General features: G+C 28.6%; 8 protein-coding genes and 2 non-coding genes across 10 annotated transcripts; 3 read left to right on the top strand and 7 right to left on the bottom strand. All coding sequences in view use genetic code 12, as the record gives it.

Moving 5' to 3' along the window:
- Positions 1-76: 76 nt before the first annotated feature.
- RJT21DRAFT_115711 (uncharacterized protein) lies at positions 77-1,141 on the bottom strand (the record flags this gene model as incomplete). Its single annotated transcript, XM_064880369.1, has 1 exon — positions 77-1,141. One exon carries the CDS (start codon positions 1,139-1,141, stop codon positions 77-79), a length of 1,065 nt encoding a protein of 354 aa, XP_064736829.1.
- Positions 1,142-2,619: 1,478 nt separating this feature from the next.
- On the top strand, positions 2,620-3,693 carry RIB4 (lumazine synthase). Its single transcript, XM_064882379.1, has 2 exons — positions 2,620-2,819; positions 2,920-3,693. The coding sequence occupies exons 1-2, from the start codon at positions 2,777-2,779 to the stop codon at positions 3,369-3,371; spliced, it is 495 nt and encodes a 164-aa protein (XP_064736828.1). The 5' UTR covers positions 2,620-2,776; the 3' UTR covers positions 3,372-3,693.
- Positions 3,694-3,832: 139 nt separating this feature from the next.
- On the bottom strand, positions 3,833-3,905 carry RJT21DRAFT_t117. The gene has a single exon. It is a non-coding gene; the product is annotated as a tRNA-Thr (tRNA).
- A 25-nt stretch (positions 3,906-3,930) lies between these two features.
- On the bottom strand, positions 3,931-4,004 carry RJT21DRAFT_t116. The gene has a single exon. It is a non-coding gene; the product is annotated as a tRNA-Asn (tRNA).
- A 497-nt stretch (positions 4,005-4,501) lies between these two features.
- On the top strand, positions 4,502-6,202 carry RJT21DRAFT_122381 (glutamyl-tRNA(Gln) amidotransferase subunit). The gene has a single exon (XM_064882378.1). It carries the CDS (start codon positions 4,515-4,517, stop codon positions 6,063-6,065), a length of 1,551 nt encoding a protein of 516 aa, XP_064736827.1. The 5' UTR covers positions 4,502-4,514; the 3' UTR covers positions 6,066-6,202.
- On the bottom strand, positions 6,147-7,796 carry STE3 (Ste3p). The gene has a single exon (XM_064882377.1). The coding sequence runs from the start codon at positions 7,446-7,448 to the stop codon at positions 6,180-6,182; it is 1,269 nt and encodes a 422-aa protein (XP_064736826.1). The 5' UTR covers positions 7,449-7,796; the 3' UTR covers positions 6,147-6,179.
- RJT21DRAFT_122379 (uncharacterized protein) lies at positions 7,797-11,307 on the bottom strand. Its single transcript, XM_064882376.1, has one exon. It carries the CDS (start codon positions 11,265-11,267, stop codon positions 7,950-7,952), a length of 3,318 nt encoding a protein of 1,105 aa, XP_064736825.1. The 5' UTR covers positions 11,268-11,307; the 3' UTR covers positions 7,797-7,949.
- Positions 11,308-12,824, bottom strand: FAL1 (ATP-dependent RNA helicase). Its single transcript, XM_064882375.1, has one exon. The coding sequence runs from the start codon at positions 12,700-12,702 to the stop codon at positions 11,503-11,505; it is 1,200 nt and encodes a 399-aa protein (XP_064736824.1). The 5' UTR covers positions 12,703-12,824; the 3' UTR covers positions 11,308-11,502.
- On the top strand, positions 12,792-13,679 carry RJT21DRAFT_50962 (putative uridine kinase). The gene has a single exon (XM_064884870.1). The coding sequence runs from the start codon at positions 12,881-12,883 to the stop codon at positions 13,649-13,651; it is 771 nt and encodes a 256-aa protein (XP_064736823.1). The 5' UTR covers positions 12,792-12,880; the 3' UTR covers positions 13,652-13,679.
- Positions 13,680-13,705: 26 nt separating this feature from the next.
- Positions 13,706-18,559, bottom strand: RJT21DRAFT_122375 (uncharacterized protein; the record flags this gene model as incomplete). Its single annotated transcript, XM_064882374.1, has 1 exon — positions 13,706-18,559. The coding sequence occupies exon 1, from the start codon at positions 18,248-18,250 to the stop codon at positions 13,709-13,711; it is 4,542 nt and encodes a 1,513-aa protein (XP_064736822.1). The 5' UTR covers positions 18,251-18,559.
- Between the last annotated feature and the right edge of the window lie 747 nt (positions 18,560-19,306).

Raw genomic sequence — 19,306 nt, 5'->3', positions numbered from 1 at the left:
GTGAATTCTAGATACACTAGCAATAGTAACATAATTGTAACCTATTTCATATTAGAATAAATGTCATTAAATGTCATTAAATGTCATTCCAGGAAGATCCCGATCCAAACCCAACTCCACCACATAAAACCAAAGAAGAATTCGTCGTTTCTGAATAAGTTTTTGGACGAACATACAAGTCATTATTAATGGAGATTGAGTTTCTATTCCTCATTTCCTGAAGATATTGTGTCAATTTAGTTTCATCTAATGTTTCAGATCCATTTTGATTATTACTCTTATTGGTTATTATCGTATGATTCTTCAATAATAATAAATTCAAAATTTGAGTTATAATAGATGTTCCCAGATTAGAATCCTTCTCTAATAAGAATTTCTTTATATCAATTAATTTGTTAAAATTTCTGAATTTTTCTAATTCTTGAGGACTTAAATATTTCAATAATTCATCGCCATAAAATGGTTTAAGATTACTAAGTTGTCTTTGACTCGAATCGCTTGATGAAGATGTAAATGTTAATGTATGATTCGACGATAAAGTATCCTGAATTAAATTCTCATCAAGATTCCAACTAGCAATATTGTCATCAATTACTTGATTATGCTGATCTGTCACACTTGAATTATACCAGTTGTTGATTTTATTGGATAATATTTTACTCATGGGTTGATCTAACTCTTCTTGCTCGGCAAGATCAGAATAGTTTTCATGCGGTACTTTAGATTGACCCTCAATAGTACGCTCAAGTTGCTTAACACTGGCATCAACGTCATCATCATCATCTAGTTCTGCGTCAGTATCATCTTCATCATAATCTTCTTCTTCTTCTTCTTCATCTTCTACAAAATGATATTGATTACGGAAGTTTGAATTTGTGTTAGAAGTATTTGTTAATGATAATATATCAGAATCATTTTGGGATGGTTGTTGTAAGGTAGTTTCATTCTCTTTCTTTCTTTTGATAGGATTGAATAACACATACAGCAGAGAATCATCAATAACTTCATCAATCAAATCATCATAATCAGATAAAATACTACTACTTGAATCGAAATGTTGATTACTTTTCTTTTGATTGATATTAGCAGTTGCAGATGTAATACCAGCATTAATGCCAGTATGTTGATGATTCATATTCATATTTTGTCCTAATGATTTATAAGTTGTAATAGTAGAGTATTTGAAATTGGCCATCACAAATTATATATATAATTTATAAGGAGTCAACTAAGACAACAATTAAACAAACTTTGAAAAAGCTCCAATTTGCTCTCCTAATTGTTGTGCTATATTGAGCAAATATGTTGCGATGTTAAAATTGTAGTCCGAAACCCGAGAGAGTTACAAAGTATTTACCACACACAACGTTCGATGGATTTATTATACAATAATTCTTGTAGCGACTCAACTGTATTATTTTATTAGTTAACACACAAAGAACAAGGATATATTAAATATTTTATTCACGAAGGAAATAATGAAACGGAAGCCTAAACGCCATCTCTGTATACTTTAGTTTTACAATTGTGGTGGGTGACACAAACAGACGAGGAGAGATAAGAGACGAGCTAGTAAGAAACACGTGACATGTTTCCACCCTTCCACCCTCCGATGTCGCATAATTTAACAAAGGCTCCATACTTATACGTCATCGCTTACAGCAAATCGAGATCATATTTATGATTAGCAACATTATTGGTTAGCAACTAATCGTAACTCCTTCGTCACATCTGACTAGTCTCTTTATTCATTTGAGTGACAGCAAAATAACAATTAATTAATTAATTAATTAATATTTGTTTATTAACTAACGCTACGTCATTTTTTACTTTCCGATGAGGAGTACTTCGTATGTGCCGCGCGGTCAGATTTTAAAACCATAAATCTCGCGTGTCATATTACTACTTACAGTTAAATCAATTATCACCTGAACATCTAAAGCAGTCTTGAGTAGTTTAGAGTTAGCTAACAGTCATCCCTGATGCGCAGGTAATTGGTTTTGGGCAATTTTGTACTGATACTAGCACTATTAGTACTAGCTCTTTTGTTAGCTGCAAACTACTACATTGCAGGAAGTCTTTACTAGCGCTACCATCAAACTCAGAAATAACAATGAATGAGTTTATTCTCTCATTGTAGGATTTTCCCTTTGAGTTTATAGCTTAATATATACGAATAAAAAAAAGATTGGTGTAACATATTGACGCAGTTGATATTTACACTGCATTTTTTCTTTATACTTTTCTGTTCTACTATTTAATGTTAGTATATTAGTTTTGATCACATGAATAAAGTTTCTCATGAATTTCAAATCATAAAATTAATATCTTAGAAGTCAGATAGGGGTGAAAGACTATTTTATACCATTTAATTTTAATTTCACTTTCTTTTGAATCGTTTAAAATGAATATCATCACTAAGTTCAAAGATATTACTATAAAGTATTATGAATGAATGAATTTTCATAGAAACATTTAAGTCGTAAGACTTAACATACCTTATAAATGCACATATCTCAGAACATCTATTATATTCGTAAGAACATTGCCTCTTTAAGAATAACCCATACTGTATTAAACCTTCTACAAAGTAATCTTCGAAAAATTTTCTCGCTATTCTTTTTGTCTAAGCCAGAACAAAACTGCGGGTAAATTCAAACGGTGCGGGCCTTTACCGATATCTTACTAAGGGTTAATTGAAAAATTGAACGAGCTTATAATTGAGTTCTCTACCCCATAGAAATATATACGTTAATATTAAAAAGCAATAATAACAATGGCTGTCAAAGGATTAGGAGCTATAGATCAAGAATATGATGGTATGTATATAATGCCAATTATGTTTATATATTCTAAAGATATGACAGAACTTTAAGATATCACTAATGTAATGTACATTATACTAACTAATTAATTTAGGATCAAAATTAAGAATTGGTATACTTCATGCCAGATGGAATAAAGAAATCATTGAATCATTAGTGGAAGGTGCTAAGAAGAAGTTACTCGAATTCAATGTGAAACCAGAAAATATCGTTGTTGAAACTGTTCCTGGATCTTTTGAATTACCTTACGGTTCCAAATTATTCTATGAAAAAGCCGCTAAAGAAGGTAAACCATTAGATGCTATAATTCCAATTGGTGTTTTGATTAAAGGTTCAACCATGCATTTTGAATATATCTGTGATTCTGTGACTCATCAACTCATGAAATTAAATTTTGAATTAGGAGTACCTGTCATCTTTGGTGTTTTGACTTGTATAACAGAAGAACAAGCCCAAGCAAGAGCTGGTTTAATCGAAGGTAAAATGCACAATCATGGTGAGGATTGGGGTGCTGCTGCAGTCGAAATGGCTACAAAATTCAATTAATCTTTATTTATTTTATACATTTCATTTATGGTTAGGTCGTATCTATATTTTATATTCATCATTTAACATTGTATATTGTATATTGATAAATCAATTCAGTTTTCAACTATATGTTATAGTTCCTTGTAAGTATATTTAGGCGTTTTCCAAAATAAAATATTCTCTCTACGTTTTGCAGCAAATGGTAAAATGAGTGGCCAAATCAACCACACTAAGGAAGCTTTAAAAAAGAGTTCACAGATGCGAATATAATAATCAAGATATACCAATAGCATTTTACTGACCTTCTAGTTATTCTTATGTTGGCAACATTATCCTCGTATGATTTTAGGAATTCAAAAACTGCGTAGACAGTCACCAAATATTATGCTCTTTTTCCGGGGCCAAAAAAACCAAAAATGATTACCGAAGTAAAAACTAACCATATAAAAGTTAATATTAGTAAAAATTATAAAAAATAATGCCTTCAGCCAGATTCGAACTGACGATCTCCTCATTACTAGTGAGGTGCCTTACCAACTTGGCCATAAAGGCTTTGAAATTTTAAATATAGAAGTGACGACCCCGGTGAGGATCGAACTCACGATCTTAAGATTAACAGTCTTACGCCTTAGCCAGCTTGGCCACGGAGTCACTACTTATAACACCGAAAAATGCTTGCTCGATGTCAGTCTGTATAAATCACTTGAATCTCACGTGATCAATATTTTTAATTCTTAATTATTACTGTTCCAGATAGCAAAATGAATCTTTAAAGGTATTCAAGTAATTTAATAATAAGATTATAATATAATTGAATGATTATTGTGTTCTTTAGGATCAATTTCAATTTTTGGTGTATCAACATTTATTCAACTTTAATGCAAAAATTGTAAATAATTAAAAAGTTGTAAAAATACAAAATATATTATAGAAAGATATTCAAAAGATTCAAATAAACAATTAATGACTAAAACAACACATCCTTTAAATTATTCTTTTCCTTAATGGATTAGTAAATAAAGGAATAAGCCAAACATGGTCAATATTTGAAAATATTGCAAAAAAGTTCCAAATCCTGCATAAATCGTAACCCGAACCATAAAATTTTATATTGAAAAGTTGAATAATTGTTAAACAGACCATATACTAGGCATAGATGACATGATAATATTTAGGCGACTGTTACATTATTCAGGAGTTTGCCAATCATCAGGGAGCCCTTTTAAATTATATCCGAATTATAAGTTTAAATGTGGTCTAGAAATTCATACACAATTGAAAACCAAATACAAACTATTTTCATTACTGGAAACCAGTTTTAATGCTGATCCAAATTCTAAAATCAGTTATTTTGATATAGGATTGCCTGGAGCACAACCTAAATTAAATCCCGAAGCATTACTTTTAGCTTTAAAAGCTGCTTCAGCTTTAAATTGCCAGATTTCGTTGCAATCCAAATTTGATAGGAAACATTATTTTTATCGTGATCAGCCTTTAGGATATCAAGTCACTCAATATTATCATCCCTTGGCTGCTAATGGACATGTGGAGCTTAATAAATTTGACGTAAACGGAGATGTTTCAAAAGTGATTGGAATTGAACAAATTCAAATCGAACAAGATACTGGGAAATTACATTACGATAAATTCGATGGAGTAATACAGGTTGATTACAATCGAAGTAATACACCATTGATAGAAGTTATAACTAAGCCTGATTTTGAAAATTTGCTTCAAGTCGAAGTTTTCCTTAAAAATTATCAAACGTTGATGAGACATATGGGAGTATGTTCCGGAAATTTAGAAACGGGTGCTATAAGAGTAGATGTTAATCTTAGTGTGAATGGATTTCCTAGAGTTGAAATGAAAAATTTAGCCAGTCATGGAGAAATTCAAGAAGCTCTTAAATCTGAATATTCAAGGCAAGTATCTCTTCTTAAGGAAAATAAAGGTGATCAGATAGTTCAGGAAACTAGAGGTTTTGATGGTAAACAAACATATTCGCAAAGATTAAAGGAAAATTCAGTCGATTATAGGTACATGCCTGACTCTGAATTACCAGTAATAAACCTTGATAAGTCAATTGCTGAAGAGATAAGGAGAATTTTACCTAGAACTCCAACTCAAATAATGGCTGAATTATTATCAACATATCAATTGGAAAAGAAATATGCAAAATATATCATTGATCATCCAGAATTGCTTAAATATTATTATAAAGTTTGTGAATTAGTTCTTCAAGACCAAGGAATTAAAACTAATGTTGTGAATAATTGGTTTTTTCATGAATTTTTAGGCACATTTACTAAACTTGATATGAAAGTTAATATAGTAATATTACCAGCACACAAGTTATCTGAGTTAATCTTTGCAGTATCATCAGGAGATATTTCTTTGACTTCAGCAAGATTATTATTAAAGCAATTAATTTTAGAACCAAATACTTCAGATAAATCGATAAAGGAATTAATTGAGTTTTATGAATTAGGTGCTCCTCTGGATATACTGGCAACAGATCTTGATAAAGCAGTTACAGAGGTTTGTGAAGCTGTGTTACTCGAATCTGCCTCATCTACTAAGAGTGATAAGAAAGGTAAGAAAGTAGCGCATAAAATAAAATTTTTGATAGGAATGGCAATGAGGAAAACACAAGGAAGAATTAAACCTGATGTATTACAAAAAAAGTTTGAAGAACTCATCGGTAAACAATAGAGCAAAATACTTAAATTTAAATATGTAAATAGTTAATAATACAATTTTATTGTATGGGAAGTAAATAAATCAAAATTACAATAACCAAAGAAGTATATTAAAGAAGTAGTTCGCCTATTTTTGTTTGACTTGAAAGTTGTAACCAAAGCCTTCATCACTATCAGTTTGTTCATTTTGCATGAAATTAAATTCCTTTGCAGTTGTTTCAGAAAGTGTAGGACTATTGGATCTTGAACCCTTTTCTAAATCAGAACTATTAATTAAATATTTAGGTGTAGTAGCAGCAGTACCTGGACTATCTAAATTGTAATGATCATCAAGAAGATCACCATAATGCCTATCAAATTCTTGCATTGTTGAACCACTGAGTCCAGTACTAGTAGTGAATTGAGATTTATTACTATTAATTCTAGATTGTGGAGCCAATGAATCAATTTGAGTTGCCATTTCCAACTCTTGTCTTCTCTTAGAATCAAACATGTGTAAGGTTAAAATATGGAATGTGGATTTATACATTTGAACCGCATCTGATCCTAAACCGAAAATCAAAAAGGCAATGACTGACAAACCCATATTAATAAAATTATCATAAAGCAATACGAAACCAAAATCGAAGTATTCAATGTTACCCCACAATTCATTGTGAATTGCACTCCAGTTGAATGGACCTCTATAAACTTGAGCATCAAGAACAAAATAGTAGATAGCTACTGGAGCAACACCAAGAATGACAATTAAACTGAAAATCAATAATCTAGCAAACCTTCTAAGATTTAAACCCGAGTTGGTACATCTCAAGATATCAGCCACATCTTTTCTAATAGCAAAATATTTATAAATAGTTAAACCAGCAAACAAAACAGCAAAGAAACTCCAAACTACAGTCCATACTGAGAAAAGTCCAAGGGTAGCACCACTATAGACATAAGCTGTAGTACATCCTTGGAAACGAACTATTACATATCTTCTACCAGCAATAATAAAATTAGTTGCCATAATGAATATAGGAGTAATTAAACAAATTGATAAATCAATAATTCTCTTATTCCAAGATTTAGGATCTAAGAATATTGGATGTTTAGCATCTAATACCATATAAAGATTCATAGCAAGAGCGGCAACTGCAGCAATCTTTCCGGTAGAAGATCCAGCTTCTAATTTGGTAGTTATATCACAATAGACTTTCCCATTCCATTTTGTATAAAAATCTTCACCACTCCAAATCAATAAATTAACAAATCTATTATAATTAACAAATTGTAACCAAAATATTAAACAAATAGCAGGTATATTTCTATTCTTACAATGCCAAATAAATGCCGGAGTCAAAAGGACAAAGGCGATAAATGATAATGAGGCAATACCAGCAGCTTTAGGTATCATATTGTTGAAGATTGGAGAGAGATTTATTTAATGATAAATTCTTTTTCAAAATTTTCCCTCAATTTTGGATTTTTCTACTCATTATATATGCTTCAGAAATCAAATCTGAAACATCCATCAATCTTGCATCATGATAAATATGAATGATTCGACTATGAAGATGATGGGCATTTAAATTCGAATGCAAAATTTCTTGCATAAATTTGTAAAGAAATTGTTCTTAGAAGTCCCAAATAGGTAATTTTCTGCAGCAGAGCACTGCGAATATTTTTTTGCCTGCAAAAAAAATTTACATTATCTCACTAAAATATTACCACTTAGAAGGCACACCAACTTTCCCATCTTTTTACTACAATGGAGTTTCAATATGAAAATGACTGGAAGTGAATATAGTATTAAAATCTAAAAGAGAATCTGAGACAGGGACATAAAATCAAGCGGAAAAAAAAGAAAGAAATAATTGTACTAATAATATTATAAAACAAGAAATTATGTTTATGTTTATGCAATGACGGATCTCAAGACTTCATTGGCTGAGACAACTCCGTTAAATTTTTGATCAAGGGATTTCAATAATGCAATAACTTCAGCTTTAATTTCTGGAGTTTCAAATTGTTTCATGGCATCAAGATTTTCTTCTCTACCTAAAGTAGATTCATTTACTAATTTAATTCTATCAGCTTCTTTAATAAATACTTTGGCAAAGATATCAATAATCTTTTGAGTTTCATTAACAATAAGGGCATTGTTAGATGCATATAATTTGATAATCACTTTGAAAATTGGAGCATTTTCTTCAAAACCAGTTTCTAATGGTAAATGACTTAATAAAGGACCAATAACATGTTCTAATGGAACAGCTTGTTCATGTTTTAAAATTAATCTAGCAACACATCCACAAGCATTGGCATAAGATCTATTAACAATAGCCAGAGATTCATCATCATCAACAGAAGTAGCCTTTTTATCAATTTTACTTAATAATTGGAATAATAATTGTAAAATAGTTGGATAAGCAGCCGTAAGATCAACAGAACTATTTTCAATAATTAAACCAATACCATAAGCAGCATTACCTTTAACTTCAAATGATTTATCATTAGCAATTCTATCAGTGAAAACTTCTAATAATTCTTGAGAATATGGATTAGTAGATTTAACTCCAGCAGCAATTTCAGCCAATGCACCAACTGAAGTACTTCTAATAGTTTTACTCTTACTAGAAACATTTTTAATAAGTAAATCTTTAAATGAACCAAATACTTTAATAAAATCTCCTTCTAAAGCATCAGCTAAAGAAATTAAAACTTCAACGGCTCTATCATAAATTAAAGCATCAGTTTCAGAAGAATCATCTTCATCTTCAGGAACTTCTTCTTCTTCAATTTGACAAGGATGTTCCTTCTTAATTAATTGCATTAATTGAACACATAAACTTTCTAATTGAGAAGTTTGACTTGGACTATCAATAATAGCAATTGAACCAAGATCATTAAGTGAAGCAGAAATTCCATCTAAGATACAAGCAACCATAGTTGGTTCAAATTCTTCAGCTAAAAGTTCAACAGCAAAATTTTTAACTTGATTTATTAATTCTAATACTGAAGAATCAACATAAGAAGTTTGTGGAACTCCCTTTGGAGCTTTAAAATCTTTACCTTGAATAACATCAAAATAAGCTCTAGTAATTTTAAATAAAGTATTTAAAGCAGTTTCTCTCATACCATAAGAATTTTCAACTTGTTCAATAAGAGTTTTAACAGAAACTTCAATATATTTAGTAAAAGCAGCACCTGTTCCAATAGCTAATTCACCTAAAGCAACAGCAGCAATTTCCTTTTCAATAGTTATACCAGTATTAACATTAAATTTATTTTCAAGATCTTCTTCTTCACCATCTTCATCAAATGCATCAACATTAAAAGTGAATTCATCTTGTTCAAAACATTCAATAATTTTAGGGATAATTTGATCAAGGAATTCTGAAAATTGAGTTCCATAAACTTTAGCCATATTACTAATAAAGGCAAAACCAGATTCACGAATTCTTGAATGATCTGAACTTAAACAATTGTAAGAAGCTTCAACTAATGGTTTAGCATATACAGCAAATGATTCTGAACCTACAGCTCTTGCCATAGTAGAAATATTTTCAAAAGTTATAGCTCTTAATTCAATATCATCTTCTGATAAACCTTCAGTACTAGTTGATTGAGTAATTAATGGTTCTAATAATTCAATAGATTTATTAAAATAAGGTGTAAAAGCTTTACCAGAAGCAAAAGCAGTTGAACCTATAGCAGAAACAATAGTACATTGTAAAGATGATGAACTAGCTTGATGTAACATAGTAAATAATTTATTCATTAATGGTTCAATATATTGACCCATAGCATCATGATCCATAAATTCAATTAATCCATCTAAAGCACTACAACCATATTTATAAGCTTTAATTGAAGTAGCAGAATCAATATTTTCAAAGATTAATGGTAATAATTCTTCATGGAAAGTTGCAATATTATCTTGTAATTCACTAGTAAATTCAGTTAAAGTTCTTAAAGCAGCAACTCTAACAATTTGACTAGAATCTTTTAAACCAGTAACAATAATTGGTAATAATTTTGGAACTTGATTTGAAACAAAATCTGGTGCACCAGTTGATGCAACTCCAATACTTAATAAACCAGCTCTTCTTTCAAATTGATTTGAAGAAGAAATCATAGATGGTAAAGTTTCAATTAATGGAGTAACCACTTGAGAAGTTGGTAAATTACTTGATAAACCAGCAATTAATCTTAAAGCTAAAGTTGAAGGACTATTTTCTTCATTTTCATTTTCTTCTTCTTCAGTCAGTAATTCAGCTTCAACATCAATTTCTTCAGAAGCAATTTTAACTGCCATTAAAGTTAATTGGGGACCTAATTTATTTGAAGAAATTTTGGTTTTTCTTGTATCAACAAGTGAAATTATAAATTGTAAACCAAAATTTCTATATTCTTCATCAATATCAGTATTAGCAGAAATTTCACCGATAAATTGAAGTAAATTAATAAGATGATCACCAATTAATTTATTATCAAGATAAACAAATCCATTAAATACATTAAAAATTTGTTTAACATTATCAGAATCATCATTAGCAATAACTTCTTTTAAAACATTAACCATTCCTGGAATTGTATTCTTAAATTCATTAGCTAAACGAGTATCAATAGGTTCAGCATCTTCAATAAATTGACCAAGAATATCAAGAGATATTACTGAATTAACTCTAACATCAATTGAACTTTGATCAACTAATAAATTTGAAAATAATTGTAAAAATTGTCCAATATGAGCATGTAAAGCTTCATGAGAAGTTTCTAAAATTGATAATAAAGCAAGTACTGCAGATTCTTTAATTTCAACATTTGAATCTTGAACATAATTAATTAAACCTGACAAAATTTCATTAAATGAATTTTCATTTGATTCTTGTTCAGCAACTGCAGCAATTAATTTGGCATATGAACGTCTAAGTGATTTAGTTGGTTGAGAAAATGAAATTTGTAATAAATTAGATTTAATTTGATTACTGGTGGTTTCATCAACTTTATCCCATGAAGAAATAACCAACTTTCTTGTTTCAACTGCACTAACAAGTTTTAAATCATTATCTTCAGAACTTTGTAAAATATGAAATAAAGCTGCGATGATATTTGGATTGGTATAAAATTCTTTAGTTAATTTCTGGGATGCTTGTTTGATGACATTGGAGTCTGGAACCAATGTCTGCTTTAAGGTCTCACTTAAAGCTGCCACGAACTCGGCACTCATATCGATTTATATGTGTCTAAGTATGAAAGGAGATGACCTATTGTAAGATGACTTTGCTATAGTTAACCGAATCAGAAAGTCTGAAAAAAAAATCTACTCTAAAAAAAATTTTGAGATGGTAACACGTGACCATGATTGCCTAATTGGGTACCACGAAGTATACGAAATTATTTCTTTCTCCCTCTCTCTCTATATTTATATATACAAATTATATTATATTTATATACAAATTATATTACATTATATCTGCTATATTAACAGGCATTTCTTTAATCTTAATAGAGTAATATTTCTCAATATCACGTAAAGCCATTCGATCATCTTTAGTAACTAAATTTATAGCTACACCTTTTCTACCAAATCTTCCTGAACGACCTATTCTATGAATATAATTCTCTTTATCTAAAGGTAAATCATAATTTATAACTAATGATACTTGTTGAACATCAATTCCTCTAGCCCATACATCAGTAGATATTAATACTCTTGAATTACCATTTCTAAAATCATTCATAATAGAATCTCTTTCATCTTGTTTCATATCTCCATGCATAGCAACTACCGTAAAATTTTGTTTCTTCATTTGATCTGATAACCAATTTACTTTAACTTTTGTATTACAAAATATTACTGCTTGAGTAATAGTTAATGAATCATATAAATCACATAAAGTATCGAATTTCCAATCTTCCTTTTCACATTGGATATGATATTGTTTTATACCTTGTAATGATACTTCATCTCTTTTAACTAAAATTTTTACCGGATCAGTAGTAAATTTATTGGTCATTTCTAAAACTTCTTTTGATAATGTTGCACTTACTACAACTACTTGAACTCCTGATGGTAAACTTTTATATACTTCATAAATTTGTTCTTTAAATCCCTTTGTAAATAATTCATCAGCTTCATCTAATACTAATAATTTAACATTTCTAGTTGATAAATTTCTTCTTTTAATAACATCTACTACTCTACCAGGTGTACCACTAACTATTTGTTGTCCTTGTTGTAATTTTTTTATATCATCTCCTACATGTTTACCTCCTATACATGCATGAGTTTGTACATTCATATAATCTCCTAAATGTTTAACAACATTTTGAATTTGTACTGCTAATTCTCTTGTGGGGGATAGTATAAGTGCTTGACAATCTTTTAATTTTGTATCTATAACTTCTAATATTCCAATAGAAAAAGTTGCTGTTTTACCAGTACCTGATTGTGCTTGAGCTATAGTATCTTTACCACTTATAATTTGCATAATAGCTCGAGATTGAATAGCTGATGGAGCTTCAAATCCATACCCATAAATACCCTTTAAAAGTTGAGGTTTAAGTTTCATACTTTCAAACCTCGAATGAACTTTTATATTCTTTGAAGATTTATGACTGAATTCCAACTCATTATCTAATTCTCTATCAAATTCATCCATTACCTATATATGTTATTAAATGCTATTAAATATTAATTACTGTATGTTGTATGCTGTAAAATGATATAAATCAAATCGATGGCATCACAAATTTTTTTATCGCGAACTTATTACTATTTAGATACTAACTATGCTATTTAGGTGGTATCAAGTAATTAATATAAAAAGTGCGTAAATAATGACGGTTAGTACTAACAAATCCGTGATAGTATTAATCGGAGGTGGACATGCGGCAGGTAAGAGAACCGCAGCGTTACTTTTACAACAAGAAATTCAACAAACTCTTGCTAAAGTAGTGCTAGATGTTCAAATCATTAGTTTAAATGATTATAAAGAAGATTCTAATAAAACAACTATAGATACTCTGAAATATTCAATTAATAATTCAGTTGTTACTAATGCTAATTTTAAGAAGGATAAGTTTCCTCCTTTAAAACCATCAAGATTTAATTTTGAAAAGTTAAAGCAATACTTGACAGATAATTCAGAAACATTACAAGATCAACCTCAAAAAGTATTAATTGTTCATGGATTATATGCATTATATGATAAAGAATTACGAAATATGTCTCAAATTAAAGTATTTATTGATGGAGATTCTGATGCTAGATTAATTCGATGGATAAGACGAGATGTTCTTGGAGATAGTCAAGATAAAACTGATTTAGAAACTTTATTAAATACTTATGTATTAGGAGCAAGAGCAGAAATGAGTGATTTTATATTTCCAACAAAAGAATTTGCTGATGTTATTATGCCTCGAGGAGCAGAATCTAATGCTGTAAAATTAATATTTGATGGTATATTAACATTTTTAGCCGATAAACATTGTCAACCAGAAAGAATGTATTTACCTCATACATTTGGAGGTAATTATTTAAGACCTAATGATCCCTTTGAGAGGGAGAATATTGATGGACAAAAGAGTACATTCTATGAATTAAATTGATATACTTACATATATAGATACTTACATATATAATCTAAACTTTTATATTAATATACATTATACAAAAACTCCATTATCTTTAAATACAGTTTTAATTGGATCCTTTTCAATCGAATAACTATCCAAGTTATTGATTTTATCGGCTGAAACCAAGTCTCTTAATCTTTTATCGGTAGCATACCAATTTTTAATTAAATAAGTCATTTCATTTGTCTTTAATTCATTAGTAAATCCAGGATAAATTTCAAATGCACTATGTTCAATTAATGATTTAATTACATAATAAATCTTATCATAATTAACTCCTGATTTAATGAATATATCAACTATAGTTCCTTTTGGTGGTTTATTCAATACTGGATTTTCATTAATAGCTTGTCTAATATATTTACTAATTAATTTAACCAATTCATCCATAGGAAATACTAAATCATTTGATGATAATTTAGATCCAACAGATGTAAATGATTTATGAAGATAAACATAAAATGGTTCACGTTTTGTTTCACCTTTATTTAAACTAAAATATTCATGATAAGTTTTTTCAAAGAATAATTCCCATCTCTTTAAAATATCATCACCATTTTTATAATCAGCAATTTTAAGAATTACTAAATCAAGATCATAATATCCTAATGGATCAGTATAATTATTAAATATTTCAGTTATTGGTAAAATTTTAAAATTTAATGCTGCTTCAGCAATTTCAAGATTTTCTTTACTTATTCTTTTATCATCTTTTATAATAGTTAATACATCTAATTGAATATTAGCTACATCAAATAATTCTTGAATAATTGATGATAATTGAATTACTTTTTGTCTTAAATTAGGTGGACAAACACAATTACAAAATCCATTAGCTCGAGAAAGGTATTCAATTCTTTGTTGTAAATTTAATTTAAAATCAGATATAGCTGATGTATGTAAAATAGTGGCTGCTTCATAATAATGTTGTCTTTTTGCATGATATAACCATAATAAATCACTTAAAGTTAAATCATTAATGGATTTTTCTTCTAAAAATGGTAATATAAATGGAGTATTAAGTTCTAATAATCTTTCACTTACACCTTGTTCAATAAACCATTCATAAAATTTATAATGAAATGATTTATCATTTGATGAAAAACATGTTTCATAAGTTGCATCTCTAATTTCAATAAATTCATTAATTAATAATTGATCATTAGTTTCGGAAATTCGAAGAGCTTTTAAATCAACTTTAGTAAGAATACTAAAGATTAATTTATAAAGTTGTAATTTTTTTGTATTATTATTATCTTCATTTATATTGGAATTGGAATTGGTATTGATATTGGTATTAATATTAATATTAACATTAACATCAAATGATCGATTAGAAAGTTTTGATTTTATACCAACTTTCAGAGCTAATTTTAATAATAATTCGACAGCTCCCGTATAAAAATCCAAATCTAACATTATATTAATTGAATTTTGAATATTTTCAAGAGTTAAAGAATCATAAACTTCTTCAAATAAAAGTACTGCATTCTTTAAACATTTTATTTTAAGTTCATTATCTCTATTACCAATATTTTTAGCTCTAGTTAAATTTTCAATAGCTTTAAATATAAATACATCATCAGTTGAACAAAAGGATCCACATCTTGATTGTAAAGAATCAGCAATTAAATCAATTGATCCACCTTTTAAAATATTTTTATTAATTATTGAAGAAAGTAAATCTTTAATTAAATTCTTAACTTCTCTATTAGGTAATAATAAATCTTTAAAAGTTAACAGTAAAAGATTAGCTTGATTTATTAAAGTTAAAAATTTAAATATATCATCAAAATTTGCTTGATTTACTTGAATTTCTTCAATTAATACCATTAAAAATGAAAAGGCTTCTTTCATAGATATTAAAGATTTAATTACAGCTCCAAAGGCAATATGTTCAGCTCTTAAACAAACTTCACTTTCAAATTGATTTGGATCAGAACTATAACTTGGAGCATTTAAACCTTGAATTGTATTACCATTTTCAATAAAAAATTCAATTAATACAATAATTGATCCAATAAAAAATTCCAATTGTTTTTTATTAATATTTAATCCTTTAATTAATAAATTATCTTCCTTTATTGATATTGAATCAATTTGTCCTGTAATATTATTAATTTTAATATGAGGTAAAGGTATAAATACTTTAATATTCCAAACATTTCGAAGTAATCTAGATATTAATAATATAGTTCCATAAAATCTATCACTTAAAATAACTTGATCTACAGTTGGATGAGTTCCATGAGATGATGGACCAATATTAACTATTTGCAGTAATTGTTGCAGTTGATGTTGTTGATGAGGTAATAAAGTATTAGTTTGAGATGAACTATCAACTAATCTAGCACTATTACCACAAGTTGAAAATAATGCTTCAGCTTTTCTCTTAAATAAATCATTAGAATTACCATAAACACATGATAAATATAATAAAGTTGAACAAGCTTCTTCAAAACCATTTTCTTCAATAAAATTTTCAATTGTAGCTTCTTTTAAAGATTTTAAAATCAGATCAGGATTTCTATATTGATATATAACAATACCAAAATTAGTTAATATAGCAAATTTTAAAGGTTCTTTAGTATATTGACTGGCTAATATATTACAATAACCATTAGGAGTTTCTGTAGCATTCATTGATGGAGTTAATTGAACAATATCATGAATATAAGTAGAAGCAGCTCCATCTTCATTAGAAGCTCCATAATTAATAAATTCAGCATCTTCAACTAATTTATTATTTTTCTTTAAAAATCCATAATTAGCAGTAGCAATAAATAATTTATCCGATTTTTTAGTTCTTTTAACACAAAGAAATATCCCAGGACTAATAATATGAGAAGATTTTGTATTCTTTAATAATTGAGATTTTTGTTGATTTTCAATTAATTGAACTAAATATTGTTTACTTTTTGTAAATGCATCTAATTCGGCATTAACTATAGGAGCCTCACGTGATGGAGGGAATTTTATGGTTGCAAGACTAATTCTTAAATTTGTATTGGATCTAATTGACAGAAATGATGATGAAAGGTAAGATCCTAAAGTGGTTGGACCACCTAATTTTAATAAAATTCTACATCCATTACTTGTAATTGCAATTAATTGAACTGATGATGATTCCTTTGATGAAATAGTTTGAATATTAATAATTTTAAATCTTTCAAATACTTTAATATTATTCATATTTGTAAACATTGCTGAAGCAGATTTAAATATTTGACTTGGACTAAGTCGATTATGTTCAGTTAATTGATCGGATTTTGTATCATGAAGTTTATAAAGTCTAATAACTGATTTATTAGATAATGAATATAAGATATCTCTTTCTGAATCAATTTCAAGTTGTACAATAGTTTCAGGAATATTAGCTAATTTTGTATCTGAACCAATTGATGATGATGATGATGATGATGATGATGATTGAGTAGAGTTAGAATTATTAGAATTATTAGAATTATTGGAGTTATTATTAGATGGTAATGAATGATCTTCTGAATAATTAAATAAATCAAGACCAGGGATTTTACTGGGTATTACCATAGAAAGTCCAGATTTAGTTAAACAAACTTTATCACATTTATTCTTCATAAAACTTGATTTATTTGAATAATCTAATCTCCAAATATTTAATCCATCGGCTTCACCACTAAAATATATATCATTTGTTTTTGGATTAACTGTAAAATTATTAACTATTAAACCTTGAGTTGAAATTGATAAATCAGGATTAAAAATTTCTAAATTATTAAATGTAGAATTATATTTAATTATAAAGATATGAATATCCATAGTAGTAGATACTAATAATAAATAATTAACTTCTTTAACAAATACTCCTGGTTTTGGTTTAACTAATTTAACAGTTAAAATACTATGTCTTATTTGATCTATAGTTAAAAATTGGGATGATTGATTAAATGATGATTGAGGTAATTTATAATTCCAAAGTAATAATTTATTATCAATGGCAATCCATGCACGTTCTATTTCTGATATTAAACCTAATTTTGTAACAGATTCAGTTGAATTATATTCATCAAAATATTTATCTGGTAAATTAATTTGTTGAATTTTTTCAAATCTTGAAAATTCTCCTAATCCATTATCATAATCAAAATAATAATTATCTAATCCAGAATCTGTTTTACTAACAGTTTCTCCATAATATAAATCAACTGGAGTCATAGAATCAATTTTATTAAAATCATTAATATATTTTGATCCTAATTGTAATGGAGCTAAATTTGAAAAATTAGGTACATTAATTTTATAATTAACTTCAGTTGATTCAAATCCTGTTGGATGAATAAATCTCTTAGATAAATTTCCTCGGGCAGAATTCACTGATGATGGATTACGATCTTCATGGAATTGTAAAGTATCCAAACTACTATTTTTTACTGGTAATGTTGGAGTTATGAATCTTGAATTTAATGGTTTTGAATTATTATTAGTTCCAGAACTAGTTCCTGTTCCAGTCCCAGTTCCAGTACTAGAACCAGAACCAGAGCCGGAACCAGAACCAGTTACTGAAGATGTCCCATTGAACATGGCTACTGTCATGCTATGTTCCCCTAACAAAAAATATGCTTGCAATTATTCACCGATGTTTATTGGAATTCTTCACCGGTTTGATTTATTTTGTTTACAGGAAAATTTTGATGGGACTGGGCCAAAGTACACGACTAACCATTCTGGAAGGTATCGATTCCAATTGGAACTAATGGAAGAGAATTTATGTAAACAGTTAAGGAGTAAGATATTATAGTAAGTAGAGATATAAGTGATGCAGTAGATGTACACTTATACATATATATAAATATTATATTCATATTTATATTTATAATATTTACGTTATCTGTTAGAAGTAAGATGGTTTCTACAGAACGAAAGAGTTGTATAATTGCTGCGAAATTGGTGGTGAAGATTTCAAATAATTGAATGATATATATTACATCACCAATACCACTAAATTCTATGTAATACTATTGACACAGACTAGAGAATCTCATTATAGTATTCACTGAACCCAAGTCACCGATTTAAGTATGTTCAAATAAAATACCTTTGCTTCTACAACTGAGAGTGGAGTTCACAAATATACGTAGAGACCACATTAGCAAACAATTCTGCTTCTGCAAATGATCGATTGAATAACACACATAACATAATTTAGACACTATCCCAACCACCAATTCCTCTCTCTGTTGATACTGTTAATCAGTACTTCACCAACTCTGGTACCAGTACCAACTAGTCTCGTGACTAACCAGCCCCCGCGAGAAGAGCCACTCTTTTTTGGGGCCCCACCACAAAAAAGATAACGAACGGCAAGAATACCTTCATTAGCTACTTACAGTGTTTTTACTTTTTATTCATACCTCGGACCGGAATTGCTCATACTACCGGGTTTTAATTTTTCGTATCATTGACCTGAAATTTTCGTACTAGTGGTAAATCTATTCTTCATACCGATTAAAATATATTCATACCACAATTTTTATTTTCATAGCAATTAGCAAATAGACTCATATCAATTAGATCACAGTTAGTCGTTATTGAATCTTAAAGCTACATACCGCTACTGTATGAAGTCAGCACCTGTTGGATCAAATTGAC

The sequence above is a fragment of the Scheffersomyces amazonensis genome (genome assembly GCF_036850825.1).
Source record: "Scheffersomyces amazonensis strain UFMG-HMD-26.3 chromosome Unknown RJT21scaffold_6, whole genome shotgun sequence".
NCBI lineage: Eukaryota > Fungi > Ascomycota > Pichiomycetes > Serinales > Debaryomycetaceae > Scheffersomyces > Scheffersomyces amazonensis.
Note: the sequence above shows the minus strand (reverse complement) of the source record. Positions and strands in the feature narration are given on the sequence as shown.